This window comes from Zalophus californianus, chromosome 3 (assembly GCF_009762305.2).
Source record: "Zalophus californianus isolate mZalCal1 chromosome 3, mZalCal1.pri.v2, whole genome shotgun sequence".
Taxonomy (NCBI): Eukaryota; Metazoa; Chordata; class Mammalia; order Carnivora; family Otariidae; genus Zalophus; species Zalophus californianus.
The window spans coordinates 68695076-68711686 of record NC_045597.1 but is presented as its reverse complement, the minus strand read 5'-3'; the positions used below and the strand labels follow the sequence as shown (position 1 = coordinate 68711686).

At 40.9% G+C, this 16611-nt stretch overlaps 1 protein-coding gene across 11 annotated transcripts in view; it reads right to left on the bottom strand.

The window, feature by feature from the left end:
* STARD13 (StAR related lipid transfer domain containing 13) overlaps positions 1-16611 on the bottom strand; it is a 512105-nt gene that overhangs the window by 58499 nt on the left and 436995 nt on the right. For all 11 annotated transcript variants that reach the window (XM_027588198.2, XM_027588197.2, XM_027588195.2 and 8 more), the window contains one exon: positions 8218-8289. In XM_027588198.2, the coding sequence (XP_027443999.1) occupies positions 8218-8289 (72 nt within the window). The remainder of the gene's footprint in view (positions 1-8217; positions 8290-16611) is intronic.

The window sequence follows — 16611 nt, the reverse complement described above, 5'->3', positions numbered from 1 at the left end:
TTTCTTTTTCAGTATTCCTCTGGCTATTCTGGGTCTCTTCTGGTTCCATACAAATTTTAGGATTATTTGTTCCATTTCTTTGAAAAAAGTGGATGGTATTTTGATGGGGATTGCATTGAATGTGTAGATTGCTCTAGGTAGCATTGACATCTTCACAATGTTGATTCTCCCAATCCATGAGCATGGAACGTTTTTCCATTTCTTTGTGTCTTCTTCAATTTCTTTCATGAGTATTTTATAGTTTTCTGAGTACAGATCCTTTGCCTCTTTGGTTAGATTTATTCCTAGGTATCTAATGGTTTTGGGTGCAATTGTAAATGGGATCGACTCCTTGATTTGTCTCTCTTCTGTCTTGTTGTTGGTGTATAGGAATGCCACTGATTTCTGTGCATTGATTTTATATCCTGCTACTTTACTGAATTCCTGTATGAGTTCTAGCAGTTTTGGGGTGGAGTCTTTTGGGTTTTCCAGATACAGTATCATATCATCTGCAAAGAGTGAGAGTTTAACTTCCTCTTTGCCGATTTGGATGCCTTTGATTTCTTTTTGTTGTCTGATTGCTGTGGCTAGGACTTCTAATACTATGTTGAATAGCAGTGGTGAGAGTGGACATCCCTGCCGCGTTCCTGACCTTAGGGGAAAAGCTCTCAGCCTTTCCCCGTTGAGGATGATATTCGCTGTAGGTTTTTCATAGATGGCTTTTATGATATTGAGGTATGTACCCTCTATCCCTATACTCTGAAGAGTTTTGATCAAGAAAGGATGCTGTACTTTGTCAAATGCTTTTTCTGCATCTATTGAGAGGATCATATGATTCTTGTTCTTTCTTTTGTTAATGTATTGTATCACGTTGATTGATTTGCGGATGTTGAACCAGCCTTGCAGCCCAGGGATAAATCCCACTTGGTCGTGGTGAATAATCCTTTTAATGTACTGTTGGATCCTATTGGCTAGTATTTTGGTGAGAATTTTTGCATCCATGTTCATCAAGGATATTGGTCTGTAATTCTCTTTTTTGATGGGGTCTTTGTCTGGTTTTGGGATCAAGGTAATGCTGGCCTCATAAAATGAGTTTGGAAGTTTCCCTTCCATTTCTATTTTTTGGAACAGTTTCAGGAGAATAGGTATTAATTCTTCTTGAAATGTCTGATAGAATTCCCCTGGGAAGCCATCTGGCCCTGGGCTTTTGTTTCTTGGGAGATTTTTGATGACTGTTTCAATTTCCTTAGTGGTTATAGGTCTGTTCAGGTTTTCTATTTCTTCCTGGTTCAATTTTGGTAGTTGATACCTCTCTAGGAATGCACCCATTTCTTCCAGGTTATCTAATTTGCTGGCATAGAGTTGCTCATAATATGTTCTTATAATTGTTTGTATTTCTTTGGTGTTGGTTGTGATCTCTCCTCTTTCATTCATGATTTTGTGGATTTGGGTCATTTCTCTTTTCTTTTTGATCAGTCTGGCCAGGGGTTTATCAATCTTGTTAATTCTTTCAAAGAACCAGCTCCTAGTTTCGTTGATCTGTTCTACTGTTCTTTTGGTTTCTAGTTCATTGATTTCTGCTCTGATCTTTATGATTTCTCTTCTCCTGCTGGGTTTAGGCTTTATTTGCTGTTCTTTCTCCAGCTCCTTTAGGTGTAGGGTTAGGTTGTGTATTTGAGACCTTTCTTGTTTCTTGAGAAAGGCTTGTATTGCTATATACTTTCCTCTCAGGACTGCCTTTGCTGTATCCCAAAGATTTTGAACAGTTGTGTTTTCATTTTCATTGGTTTCCATGAATTTTTTTAATTCTTCTTTAATTTCCTGGTTGACCCATTCATTCTTTAGTAGGATGCTCTTTAGCCTCCATGTATTTGAGTTCTTTCCGACTTTCCTCTTGTGGTTGAGTTCTAGTTTCAAAGCATTGTGGTCTGAAAATATGCAGGGAATGATCCCAATCTTTTGGTACCGATTGAGACCTGATTTGTGACCTAGGATGTGATCAATTCTGGAGAATGTTCCATGGGCACTAGAGAAGAATGTGTATTCCTTTGCTTTGGGATGGAATGTTCTGAATATGTCTGTGAAGTCCATTTGGTCCAGTGTGTCATTTAAAGTCTTTATTTCCTTGTTGATCTTTTGCTTAGATGACCTGTCCATTTCAGTCAGGGGGGTGTTAAAGTCCCCCACTATTATTGTATTGCTGTCAATGTGTTTCTTTGCTTTTGTTATTAATTGCCTTATATAATTGGCTGCTCCCATGTTCGGGGCATAGATATTTACAATTGTTAGATCTTCTTGTTGGATAGACCCTTTAAGTAGGATATAGTGTCCTTCCTCATCTCTTATTACAGTCTTTGTTTTAAAATCTAGTTTGTCTGATATAAGGATTGCCACCCCAGCTTTCTTTTGGTGTCCATTAGCATGGTAAATGGTTTTCCACCCCCTCACTTTCAATCTGGGGGTCTCTTTGGGTCTAAAATGAGTCTCTTGCAGACAGCATATTGATGGGTCTTGTTTTTTAATCCAATCTGATAGCCTGTGTCTTTTGATTGGGGCATTTAGCCCATTTACATTCAGGGTAACTATTGAAAGGTATGAATTTAGTGCCATTGTATTACCTGTAAGGTGACTGTTAACTGTCTGTTGTCTGTGTTCGTTTCTGCTCTTTGCTGCTTTTAGGTTCTCTCTTTGCTTAGAGGACCCCTCTCAATATTTCTTGGAGGGCTGGTTTCGTGTTTGCAAATTCCTTTAGTTTTTGTTTGTTCTGGAAGCTTTTTATCTCTCCTTCTATTTTCAATGATAGCCTAGCGGGATATAGTATTCTTGGCTGCATATTTTTCTCATTTAGTGCTCTGAAGATATCTTGCCAGTCCTTTCTGGCCTGCCAGGTCTCTGTGGATAGGTCTGTTGCCAATCTAATGTTTCTACCATTGTAGGTTACATATCTCTTCTCCCGAGCTGCTTTCAGGATTTTCTCTTTGTCTCTGAGACTCGTAAGTTTTACTATTAGATGTCGGGGTGTTGACCTATTATTATTGATTTTGAGAGGGGTTCTCTGTGCCTCCTGGATTTTAATGCCTGTTTCCTTCCTCACATTAGGGAAGTTCTCTGCTATAATTTGCTCCAATATACCTTCTGCCCCTCTCTCTCTCTCTTCTTCTTCTGGGATCCCAATTATTCTAATGTTGTTTCGTCTTATCATATCACTTATCTCTCGAATTCTGCCCTCGTGATCCTGTAGTTGTTTCTCTCTCTTTTTCTCAGCCTCTTTAATTTCCATCATTTGGTCTTCTATATCGCTGATTCTCTCTTCTGCCTCATTTATCCTAGCAGTTAGTGCCCCCATTTTTGATTGGACCTCATCAATAGCCTTTTTGATTTCGATTTGGTTAGATTTTAGTTCTTTTATTTCTCCAGAAAGGGTTTCTCTAATAACTTCCACGCTTTTTTCAAGCCCAGCTAGTATCTTTAAAGTCATGATTCTGAACTCTAGGTCCGACATTGTACTAATGTCTGTATTGAGTAGGTCCCTGGCTGACGGTACTACCTCTTGTTCTTTTTGCTGAGGTGATTTCTTTCGTCTTGTCATTTTGTCCAGAGGAGAATAGATGAATGAGAGAACAAAATGCTAACAGGTTTACAACGTCCCCAGCAAATATACTGTATACAAATCAGAAAAGACCTGAAACCAGGGGAAAAGAAAGGGAAAGAAAGAAAAAAGAAAGAGAAAAAGAAGAAAAAAAAAAAGAAAATAAAAGATAAAAATAAAAACAAAACAATACAAAAAAAAGCAGAATATGATCAAATATGATCAGGCTAGTGCATAGATCAGTGCCACACACTAGATTTGGGGCGTATTTTGGTCTGTTAGAAAAAAGTGCCTCCTAAAATTTTAAAGGAAGAAAGACATATATGTACAAAATAAGGGTTGATACAATGAAGGGATGGAAGATGACTGTAAAGATGAAAGTTATAAAAGATTTTATAAAAGGACTTGGTAAGATAAGTTGTTTGAAAAAAGAAAGAAGATTTAAGAAAAAAAAGAAAAAAAAAGGAAAAAGGGAGAGAATGTGATCAGGCAGGAGACTAGAACAAAGCCATACACTAGTGATTTAGGGTATATTTTGATCTGTTAGAAGAAACTGTACCTCAAAGTTTTAAAGAGAGAACAACTTATATATATATGCCAAAAATAAGGGTAACTACTATGAAGGGATAAAATATGACTCTAAAAATGAAAAATAAAAAATGTTTTTTTCTTTAAAAAAAAAGGGGATTGATAAGATGTTGGTTGAAAAAGGGAAAAAGAAAAATAAAAAAAAACAGTCAACAAAAATTAACTTTGATGAAATAATGAATCATGGTAAAAAAAAAAAAAAAAAAAGCCATGAATCTATGTGCAGTATTCCCCTAGCGCTGGAGTTCTCCCATTCTCCTTGATCGATCAACTTGGTCTTGGCTTGCTGGCTGTTTGTGCTGATCTTCTGGGGGAGGGGCCTGTTGCTGTGGTTTCCAAATGTCTTTGCCGAAGGCGGAATTGCCCCGCCCTTGTCGGTCCGGGCTAAGGAAGCTGCTCCGGTTTGCTCTCAGGAGCTTTTGTTCCCTGCACGCTCTCGGTACAGTTTTGGAGGACCAGGGCAGAAATGGTGGCCTCCCAATCTCCGCCCGGAGGAGCTGAGAACTCGGGGCCCCGCTCCTCAGTGTGCCCCCAGAGAAAAGCAGTCACTTCCGTGTCCCCGGTCTCCGGCCACACTCCGTGCTCACCCGGCCCGTGACCGAGCGTTGCTATCTCTGGCACCCGACCCCGCGCGGAGTCTCCAAACCCAGCAGATCCCTGCAGTGCGTTCCCGCACCGCTCCTCCCCGGGAAGGAAGGGGAGTCTCCCCGGATCTGCTGCTTGTTGGGTCCCTGCTGGGGGAGGCGTGCCCCGACTGGGCCGCAGATCACAGTTTATGGCAACCCCGAGCTGAGAGCCCACGACTCTGCTCCGTCTCTGCAGCCGGCTTCCCTTCTCTGATATCTGGGAGCTCTGGCGCACTCAGGCACACCCGGTCTCTCTGTGACCCCAAGGGTCCTGAGACCACACTGTCCCGGGAGGATTCCACCCCCCGCTTAGCCACTGCAGCGACGTCCCTCCGCCGAGCCAACTTCTAAAAGGTCCGATTTTGTGCTCCGCGGCTCTATCACTTGCCAGAAGCGGCCGGCGGAGGCCCCTCCCCCGCCGTCTATCCTCCCGAATATCGCCTCGGATTCACTTCTCCGCACGCCCTACCTTCCAGTAAGTGGTCGCTTCTCTGTTCAGAGAGTTGTTGCTACTCTCCTGTTCGATCTCCTGTTGAGTTCGTAGGTGTTCAGAATGGTTTGATCCCTATTCAGCTGAATTCCTGAGACCAGACGAAATCTAGGTCTCCTACTCCTCCGCCATCTTGCTCCGCCCTCCAGGGCACCAATATCTTTTGACCACCACATTTCAGTACACATGACTGATCCTGGCAGTTACTCCCCCATTGATGGATATGTTGGTAATGTTTAAGATAGTAGGCAGTTCTATTTTTATCAAATAAATGCTTTTAAGGATACAACGGAAGTGTGAAATATGAGAATAACCAAGTGCTTGCCCTTGGATAGGATCGAATGCTATGTGCCTGTATTGTTGTAGTTCATTATAATTGCAGACATTTGCCTATATGAAGAGCTTTTATACTCTCACCATCCACCTAATGTCACTGACTTTTATCTTGATCAGTTCATGAAATACTTAGTTTGGCAGATTTTGTTTTCTTCAGAAAGGAAATTTCCCAAAATACCTAAAGCCCAATGGCCTCGAATGTGTCCTTTTGTAGCAAAATCTTGAGTTACTTTAGACTATCAGCAAAATACTCAAACAACTGATTCCATCCAAAGAGAATAGATTCCGACATCATGACTTTTCTCCCACAGACTCTTCATGCCAACTTTGGAGGTCAAGAGCAATCCTCAAGATGCAGTGTTAATTTTAGGTACCTTATTCACAGAGGGAAAAATTTAGAGATCATTCTCATAGAGGCCACAGTCGAATCTAACAGACAATATCAATTCATTATCACCATCCTGCCATCCTTTCTCTTTCTCATTTTATATTTTGCATTGCCTCCACCTTGCCAGTCATAATCAGTCTAAAGGTATCTAAACCTTAATGTGAGTTGGAAATAGAAACAATCTCTTCTGGTGATAAAAGCAATGTGAGTGCATTCCAGATGGTGCCAGAATGAGGACTGTCTTGTTCTGCTAGAGAGGGAGCACGTGTAATAATGAAAAACAGAGACAACCGAAGCCCAGCTGCCTTGGCTTTGAATCTTGGCACTGCTAATCTCTAGCTGTACAACTGAGGGCAACTTAGCTAACGTCTTTTGGGCCTGTGTTTCCCCATCTGTAAAATGGGGATGATGTGAATCATAATATTTACCTTGTGGTATTGAGAATATTAGATGAATAGCATAGCTAAAGTACTTTCAACAGAACCTGGCACACTGTATGCTCTATACTATTTGCTCTTTCTTATTATGTTTAGTCAATGCATATGGCTTAAACACAATTTGACAGGCACCTTTTACTAACAGCAGATTTTTTTTTCCTTTGGGAAGAAATTTCCAAAAATAACCCAAGCTCAATGGCCTCAAGTGTTTTCTTTTATAGCAAAATTTTGAGTCACTTTAGAGCATCAGCAAAATATTCAAACAATTGAAACTATCTAGAGAGAAGACATTTACTTTACTTCTTAGCCATCTGTAGGCAGGTCAGTTTAAATTGCATATTATCGTGAGCTTACAGAGAGAGTTCACATTATAGGAGAAAAGCCACTGCGTTATGGCTCACAGGACTGATTTTAATTCTGATTCCTCCACCTTTTAATGTTGGAAGTCATGTAACCTCTTCGGACCTCTCCCTCATACTCAGGAAATTGGTGGTGGGGCATGGGAGTAGGGTTGCTTAGACGAAAATTATAAAACCCTCCTTGCCTACAAGGCTATGGTTTATAAAAAACTTGTATCAGAGATTCTAGACTTCAAAGCATATTCTGAGATGTGCTTTCCTTCACCCTCAGAGAATTTAAGTTAGAGAAGCAGAATAAGTGTTTTGTTTTTTAAAATATAAAACTGAGCTTCCAGGTGAGTGAGTGAGATTCCCCAGGAACTACAGGTGAATTTTGTTGATTCTTTCTATCTTACATACATTTTATGCCATCAGGAAGAGAACTCGATGCTGCTTCGTGTGCTAGATATCCTTTTTGAGTCCTACAGATCCATTCTCCACTTTTCTACACCCTGCCTTGTGCCCCAAGGATCACCCGTGTGGATGGCATTCAAGGCGATTCATGTCCTTTGGCTTCCTTTCGTGTTAGGCCAATGGGACTCCCTCGCTGAAGATGGAGAGAGGAAGGAGTGCGAGGTCAGGGCATTTACCCTCCTGGTTCTCCCCCACCGCCAGCTGTGTCCTCTGCTCGAAGGATTCTCTCTCGTTCTGGGTTCTGGCACCCTCTCCCTCTGCCCATCCCTTTGGGCCTGCAGCAGTGGTAGCTCTGCTGCTATGAACTCTGGGCCGCTGAACTGTTCTTCATGGTTTCTCATGTCCTGTCCACACCTTTGTAATAAACATTTTTAGAAATAAATCCTCAGATTATCTTGAGTGTGCTGTCTGCTTACTGTTGGGATCCTGATTCACTATAGATAAGGACTATCCAAGAAGGAGGCAGAATTGATTATAACTTGGGACAGCACAGAACAGCATAGGGAATACAGTGAATAATACGATAATAACATTACATGGTGGTGCTGGGGACTACACTTAGTGTGGCGAGCCCCTGGCAATGGACAGAATTGTCGAATCACTGTGGTCTACACCTGAAACCAATGTAACACTGTATGTCAGTTACACTTCCACAATAATAGCAATCATGAAAGCTGCCGACGGTAGAAGGCTGGAAGGAAAAGGCAGAGTTGGGATTGGTGGTGAAGAGAGGAGAAGCAAAAAGCAAAGAAGTGAGAAGCAGGGTCGAGCAGAAAGTCAGGTAGGCCTGGGAAGCAATACTCATGTCTAAATTGGCATCAGTGTAAGCGCTGGGATTGCAAAGGCTGAGGAAAAGAGACAGCAAAGAAAAATGGTTGAGAAGAGACTTGGAAGTCAAAATACACCATAGGATATGTGAGGTTCATTCTGAATTAATGCTCTTTATAAAGAGTGAAGGGAAGGCCAACTTACCCTCATACAACTGAGCGTATTGTGGGAACCCAGCAGCACGGAGCCAGTCACATGCTTCCTTCGCCTCAATTTCTGAAAAATACAAGAAAGGGAAACGCATGAGTCCAATGGGCACACACCAGCACTCTACCTTAATCAAGGAGAAACTGGTGAGCATTGTACAAGTTATTACAAAGCAAAATTGTTCTCAGGTAAGTCTGCAAAAGTAGGCCTACCAGAAATGGGGGTAAAATGAGCAGGTCTCACAAAGGTACTTAGGTGTCTATTAAGATTATCTTCAATGTCGATCCACAAGTATTTGGATAATAACAAAACCACAGATCACAAAGGCTGGGTTTCACTCAGGGAAAAATGTCTTATTTATATACCAGGGAACCAGGGGGATACAGAGAAGGAGGAAATACTTCCTTATGATCCTTTTTTTTTTTTTTTTAACGAATTTCTTTTTAGCTTTCAAAGATAAGGCTAAGAATACTTATCCAAAATTCTTTTATTCTTTCACTCTTGGGATAATGAAAGAAAGAATACAACTGGATGGTCTATGAAAATGTATTTTCTCATGAAGAAAGGTATTACAAAAATCCAATGCATTGTTATTTCTTTAATTTTTCTAATGGCTTTAATTCCCAATGCCTTCTAACAAGATGTTCATTCATCAAGCACATTAGAATGGTTTCAAGCTGCAGAATACAGCATGGAAAAGCAGAGCTGGTTATCTGGAACTGAGGCAAGTTTGATGGGGCTGCTAGAATCTGTGAGGGCTGAACCCAAAAGGTCGATATGTCCTTTGGGTGACCATTTCGGTGTGGACGTACCAACAACACATGGGACCACCTGCCTGGAGAAGCTGTGGAGTGAGATGGGAGGAGTCTACAGTATGTGAACCAGGTCACTTTTTGACCTTGTGAATCCTGGATCATTTCCCATCCACAACTCTCTTAGATAAATACGAATGCAAGGGGAAAAAAGTTCATCTGTCAAAAGTCCAGTTTCTCCAAACAAAACTAAACAGCCTATTATAATGGGTTTCTACCCAGTCCCCTTCCTCTGCTGTTGGGATGGAGCCCGCTCCGATCACTGTATTTCCATTTACTCGGACGTTCATTTCTCCCCATAGCAAAAGCCGAGAGTACAGGGTGTTCTTGGGACAACTGCAAAAAAAACGATCCACTCTGACATGGGCTGCGGACCTGACCCTGTATACCTACTTTGAAAGCACAACGTCCGTGCATTGAATTCAGGGAATCAGTGTCCGTGCAAAATAATGTTCAGTGTGACAGAGTTATCTGCTATGTGTTAGGGAAACAGACCAAAGGCCAGATCTTGCACAGGCCCCAAAGGGAAGAGCAAACACTTTCAGCCCCATCTCACTGACCCAGCTGGACATGGATTGAGATTTGTCATTGAATTCACGGAAGCAGAGCCTGTGCTGGTCCCTTCCCCAGAGTGTCTGCTTCCTCTGGCAACCCCTGATCCACGGTCATTCCTGTGATCGACAATTTGTAAATCTTGAGTTTTTTGTCTGGCATGAGGGTTTTTTACATTGGTACTAGCACAGACCTAATACATACTCATGCCTGCCATGTAGGCATCATTCAGAAATACCTGGGGCACCAAGCTGGAAAGAAAAGCTCTGGAAAGCATGTCTCTTAGGAAGGGGTGTCTCTGAGATCCACAAGTACAGTTCAAAACAGACTGTACCGAATTGGCTAGTGTGGGCCGTCTCTGTGAGGGTATGAAGGACAATTACTGTATGGTCTAACAGTCCTATTTAGTACTCCTCTGAGAGTCCTTATACGAAGGCTTCCACTTTGAAAATCACACACATATTTCAGGGGAAGTAGGAAATGCACATTCTGACCTTAACATGTGGAAAATGTGGCGAGTTTCTACTGAGTCATAGACAGACTGTTGCCTTCTAAATTTTCAAGCTTCAGATTTGCTTTCTCTTTCAATATAATGCAGCAATTAGTAAGGAGGAAATATCTAATTTCTGGGTATTCTCCAAACTTAATTATGAGCCAACAAGTCTTTTTTTTGTTTTAAAGGTTTTATTTATTTGAGAAAGAGAGAGAGAGTTCAAGCAGGGGGAATGGCAGAGGCTGCGTCAGACTCTGCACTTGGCACTGAGTCTGCTTGAAATTTTCTCTCTCTCTCTCTCTTTCTCTCTTTGTGCCCCCCCCTTTGTGCATGCCTGCACTCTCTCTCTCAAATAAATAAATAAAATCTTAAAAAAATAAAAAAATAAAAGCTTTTCTAGATAACTTCATTTTATTTTTTCACAAGAGCAACAAAGATAATGAACTGAAATTCTATGCACACGTAAACATGAATAATCAAATCTTAACCAGAATCCAGCTAAATCAAACGTCAAATAGGCTGATTTTTAAAATGGGTAGGCATTTAGCTTTTAAGTCTCAGAGTCAAATACAACAAAAACTGCAATTAGTAAATAATAAAGGAGAAGAAACCACATCCCAGCCGTGGGGGATGGTTCCTTGACATCACTCTCCCACACTCAACTTGCTATTCTATTTCTGAAAATCTCTCAAATACTCCTCGTGCTCTAGCGGTAGGCCCAGCACCTTGATATCTCAATCTCAGGGCAAAATCAACTCTTGTTTACCACCTGCTGACAAAGCAATCAAACAAAGTAATCACACATACCTAACTGCTCTTAAATTTAACTTTGATCATCACATTGATTTGGAGGGAAAAAAAAGAGCCTTACAGTTTCTATTGAGTGAGTCCCCACAGCCCCAACTAACACCCATCAAATAAATGCTACTGTTTTCCCCACAGCATATTACCCTTGGAATGGCCAAAATGCCCACAGAATTAAAAAGGAATCATTATTGCCGGGGTCATCATTTCACCAAGATCCATCCATCATTTAAGGAGAGTGTGAAAATCTCTTTTTTACTGAGCTCTTGCTGGCTAGCATAATATTCTGTGAAAACTTTAAGGGCCATTCAAATCACATCTCTACAGTTTTATTTGTTCTCTGTTTGCAGCCCATACCTGCCCCTATAGCAGCTCCAGGGCCACAAGGCAAAGCATCAAGTTGCTGCAAGTCTGTAGAAAACCTGTGTGGGGCAGAACAGGAGAGAATGCCCTTGGACAGACTGGCCTACTGATCTCTACTGTGGTTACCACATTACGTTACCCGAGAAAATTCAATCCGTTTGGTTCCATAGACATGATAGGATTTCATTAGAAATTCTGTAATTATTACATGTAAAAATCATTTCTCTTAAACTCTGTAGTGGGTGCCTATTTTTGCCTGCCCAACATCCTTCCCCACTTCTTCAGATAATAGAACCTTTTTATGTTCAAAGCCTCTTCTATATAGGTTAGGTGGGTTGACACTCCTGGTCACCCTCATCACATTCCGTGGCCCTACCACCACCACCCAAATGGGCATGACCTACTCCTCAAGAACACCTGATTCCCCGTGGTTCAGGGAGACCAAGGAGCTTTGGGATCTTAAGTCAACAGTTGTTTGGAGGCTGAAATCTACTAGTTGAAGAGGGAGATACCCAGTTTTTCAATTTCTGCACAAAATCCAAGCAAACTTTTTCACTCAATAAATCCAGAAGATGGTTTGGTGCTAGGCATGTTCTTCTGCCACATATCTGTGACTCTACTTCAGGGAAAGTCACTCACTTTGCCTCAGTTGCCTTTCCTACATGCTTAGAACATGATATGGCCTCTGTTGAGAGACAGACGTATACAGGGAGGCTGTCTCCCTGGGTGCCTCAGGAGCCGCACACCAATGGGCATGGGAACAAAGTCATTGTGGAAACTAACTACAGCTTGTACACTGGTTTTCAAGAGCATTATATTATTTCTTAATTATACATGCTCAGTGTTGAAAAACTATTAAAAAAAACACAAAATGCACAATGAAAGAAAACAGTCAACTCTTGTCCCATTACCAACACATAATTTAATACATGTTACTTATCAAAATAGTAATCATTGTGATATCTTTGGTTGACTACCTTTTTCACAGAATAATACATTATGAATATTTCCCCATATAATGCTATTGTTGGTAAAAATGAGAAATTTACTTTGTTTTGAGAAGGATGCTTATTTTTTAAATACTTAATTTTTGATTACTGCCAATTGTTAATCATTGCTGGGAGGTTATAAAATCAAGGTAGCCAAGAGAAAACAGTTCAGTAGGACTTCACCAACACAGACTGGTTGTGGAAAAGGCCGGAAGTCTTTGTGAGTTAAGAGATTTACAAGCTGTTTCTTTAAAGAAATATCATGTAGTGATGTTCGGATAGTCAGGTGGATAAGGTTCTGGAGGGCTCCAGTCAAGTAAGGGGATATTTTGAGCACAGCAAATTTGCCGCCCAGGTTGGCAGGCCTCCTCTCATGTTACAATCTCATTGAATTTTTAAACTGGTGTTTCTTGAGTGCTTGGGAACAGTGTGTTCTCCCAGCTAAACATTTTAAGTACGTTTTTTGGTTTCCATTATTCTCAGTGCAGCAAATACTTTTTCCATATCTAACTCCTCAAAGGAATACTATTCTTTTTAAATGACCAAAAATTCAAATTAGGGCCAAATTAAATTTTATTAGTATCAGAAAGTTAGCTGGCCAGAAGGAACCTGGTCTGCTGTGAGAAGTTTATGAAATCATTATACAGAGGCATATGTATTTATGTTGTTCTTACAAATCTCTGGGAATTTCAATGGTCACACTGGCTCCAATTTGAGTAGGTCTTCTTTCTTAAGTGTTCATTAAAATACTCAAGAGAAGTGGGGGGGAAAGACATCATGGGTCTCCATCTGATTTAGAAGAGTAGGTGCTTTGTTTTTTCACTTAAACTGGCTAACATGGTGGGCACCCTGTTTCTGAAAGATTATGGGTGACTCAACCACCACAAGATGTCTGCAGTGGATGCAATTAACACTATTAAAGTATATCAACGGTATTAACATTTCAACACACTCATGGTTGTTGGCTTAGGATAATTTATATGGCTGAGTTAGATTCATTATTAGTGTACTACTTTAGACGAATGACTCTTTTGTCTTCAGATAGAATTTCTCAAGTGAAGTCCCTATTTATTGAAGGTGTATTTAGTTGGCCACACACTAGGCTAGTTTTGTTAAAACCTATGCCAGAGTACCCATCCCAACTATAGATAGATATAAATGATGCAATAATTAACATTATATAGAACTATACATTACACCACAATCCTTCTCCCAAGAGTGCTTTATAACCCCAATCACAGGTGGGGGACGAAACATCCAAGTTTTGTAGTAATAAGAGACTGATTTACATTCTGCATCATGGCGACAGGATACCTCTTATTTGCACTCTTCGAATTATTATAGTAAGTTTATTGCGATTTGTAAAAGGCCTGAATAAGTCTTAAATGTTTACCAAGTACACTTTTTTTCTAATATGCATAACCTTTTCTTTCCATTATATTCTAAGTTACTAGTAGAGTTAAAATACAGGTTATTTAGAATAAATTTAAGATTATCTATCACTGAGTATTTAAATCAGTGAACCAACTGATAAACACCCATTTTATCTCTCCATAACGTAAGGCAACTTTTTTAAAGGCAACTTTTCCCTTAATGTGTAGCAAAGTATCTTGCTGTCAGGTAATACAGAACTATAGAAGGAAGACATATATATATATATAGATATAGATATAGATATAGATATAGATATTTCTATATCTATATCTGTGAGTTGTACTCAGTTAAGGTGGGGATTCATGGCTGTGTTTATGTGTACTATTCTCCTGAAAGCAAGGATCACATTCATGTTGAGACATATTATTCCATCACTAATTTTTTTTTTTAAGATTTTATTTATTTGACAGAGAGAGAGACAGCAAGAGAGGTAACACAAGCAGGGGGAGTGGGAGAAGGAGAAGCAGGCTTCCTGCTGAGTAGGGAGCCAGACGCGAGGCTGGATTCCAGGACCCTGGGATCATGACCTGAGCCAAAAGCAGATGCTTAACAACTGAGGTACCCAGGCGCCCCTAATCCATCACTAATTCTTAACACTCGTCTTATTTCTCAGGCCTTGAATGATCTTGTGCAAGCTGGATTCATACAAATATAGTCATTTAAAAATAATTTCTATCAGAGTGAAAGAGGATCAAGCAAATTCAACACCTGAGTGGTAGGTCTATTCCTAGTCACTCAAGGGTTGTTTCTCATCATTCTTTTCAGCTTTGTTGGGGCAATCATTTTTATGTAATTTATCATTAATTTGTCACCAACTTATTTAACTATTAAATTTATAATGAAAACGTACGCATTCTTGCGTGCGCGCGCGTGCGCGTGCGCGCGCACACACACACACACACACACACAAAATACATTTCCTTACATGCTTGCCATGATTCCCCCCTCTTTCCAGTTGTCATGGAACTTCAAGATCTTCTCCAACTGGGAAGCATATACTTCCCATCCCACTGATAATCTGGCTTTGCCTATGACCCACTTTGGCCAACGAAATGTGAACAGAAAGCAATGTATGCTAGTTTCGAGCAAAACTCTTCAGGAGCCATCACCAAGTTCTTCCAGTTTTCCTTCTCTTTTCCCTGTACCACAAGGCTAGTATGTCTCAGACAGAGGCTGTTCCTTCAGCCTCGGTCCTGGAATGACGACACAGGGAACAAAGCCACAACAGACCAGCTGCAGACATATAATGTGAGCAAGAAATAAGCTTCTGTTGTTTTATGCCACTACAACTTGGGGGACAATTTGTTACAGTGGCATAATCTAGCATAAACTAATTTAACTCAGGACCAGATAGTCATTCTAGAAAGAAAGACTATGGACCTTTATTTCAACTTGAAGCTGTTGCTGGGTATCTGTTAGCGTGCCCTAGAAATGAACATAATCAGTCTCAGTAATCATTTCTGCTTGGAATTCTGCTTCCCTGCCTATGGTGCATGGCCTCTATGAATTAAAAAAATGTAGGGGCGCCTGGGTGGCTCAGTCAGTTAGCATCTGCCTTTGGCTCAGCTCAGGATCCCATGGTCCTGGGATCGAGCCCCACATCGGGCTTCCTGCTTGGCAGGGAATCTGCTTCTCTCTCCCTCTGCCCCGCCCCACCACTCGTTCTTTCTCTCTCTCTCTCAAATAAATAAAACCTTAAAAAAAGGTAAACAATCCTTTCACAATCCTCTGTCACATGCAGCCACATGTGTGAGTGTGTGAGTGCACACACGTTCACAGTTTTTCTCTCTCACATACACACACAACAGAAAATCAAAAGTTCAGTTGCAACTGAACAAGGAAAGTCATCAGGAATATAAATGCTATTCCTTATGCTCATATTCCTCATAGTATAAAAGAAAAGAAAAAAATATTTACAATCCCACCCCGATCAATCTCAGAGAAAAAGAAAGCAGAAAGTATATGCTCTGCCAGCCAAATAGTTTCTGACCAGATTGTTTTGACTCAAGTTTTCCATGAGGCAAAGTAGGTCTTTATTCTCTCCTTTCATTTTGTACAGATTGTTCCCATCAGGCGCTTGTGGTATTTCTCAGGGAGGCTGCATGCAGACACAAGCATATGAACATCCCCAGCTTTTTGAAGTTGCGGAGCCACTGCCTACCACGAAATCCCAAGAGATTCTTCATGGTGGAGTCAGTTAAGCAACTGAAATGCAAGGTAGGGGGACAGAATGTTGACTCAGAAAATTAGGAAGAAGGTCATCATCCACAGGCCTTGGCCAATGTATCTCCATATTGACCCACCAAGATAATGAAGTCTTGAGTAGCCTTTCTTGGGACAAGGGAATGAGATTCTGGAGATGATTTTTTTCTATCTTGGCTTCTTGGGCTTCTCTAGGAAAGGTGAAGAACAGGAGTCCCTGGGAGCCGACTTGGTGGTTCTCAGGAGCAGAAGCTCGAAATTCCTCAAGGTCAGCCAAACTGGCAGTTTCCGAGGGGTCCCTGTGTATTCACTGTTACGCTGATGAGCTCCTGCCTGGGGAGGAGCAACTGCTTTGGACAAGTCCCACCACTGCTAGGAAGTCAGGTTTCTTGGCTTTGGATGGGTACTCTTCTATCCTATATTGCTTTAAAAGTTTTATTTTTTTTTAATGTTAAAAAATATGCATGTCTTTAGGGACTCAAACCCCTTCTCTATTTTCAGACATATCTGAAAGTCTATACGTGTAAAGGCTTATCTGCTATTTTAGTTTCTTAGTCCAACTCTTATAGCTCTGGGTACTCCAATTACACCAGCAGCTCTCCTGGTATCAGGGAAAATTCTACCATGCAGGCATCAGAAGGGGCATGGAAACTGTCCTGATAAAATAACTCCAAGAACTGGACAGATTCTTTTCGAGTCTTTCACTCCTTATAAGGCTGGGCATGGCATGAATGATATAATC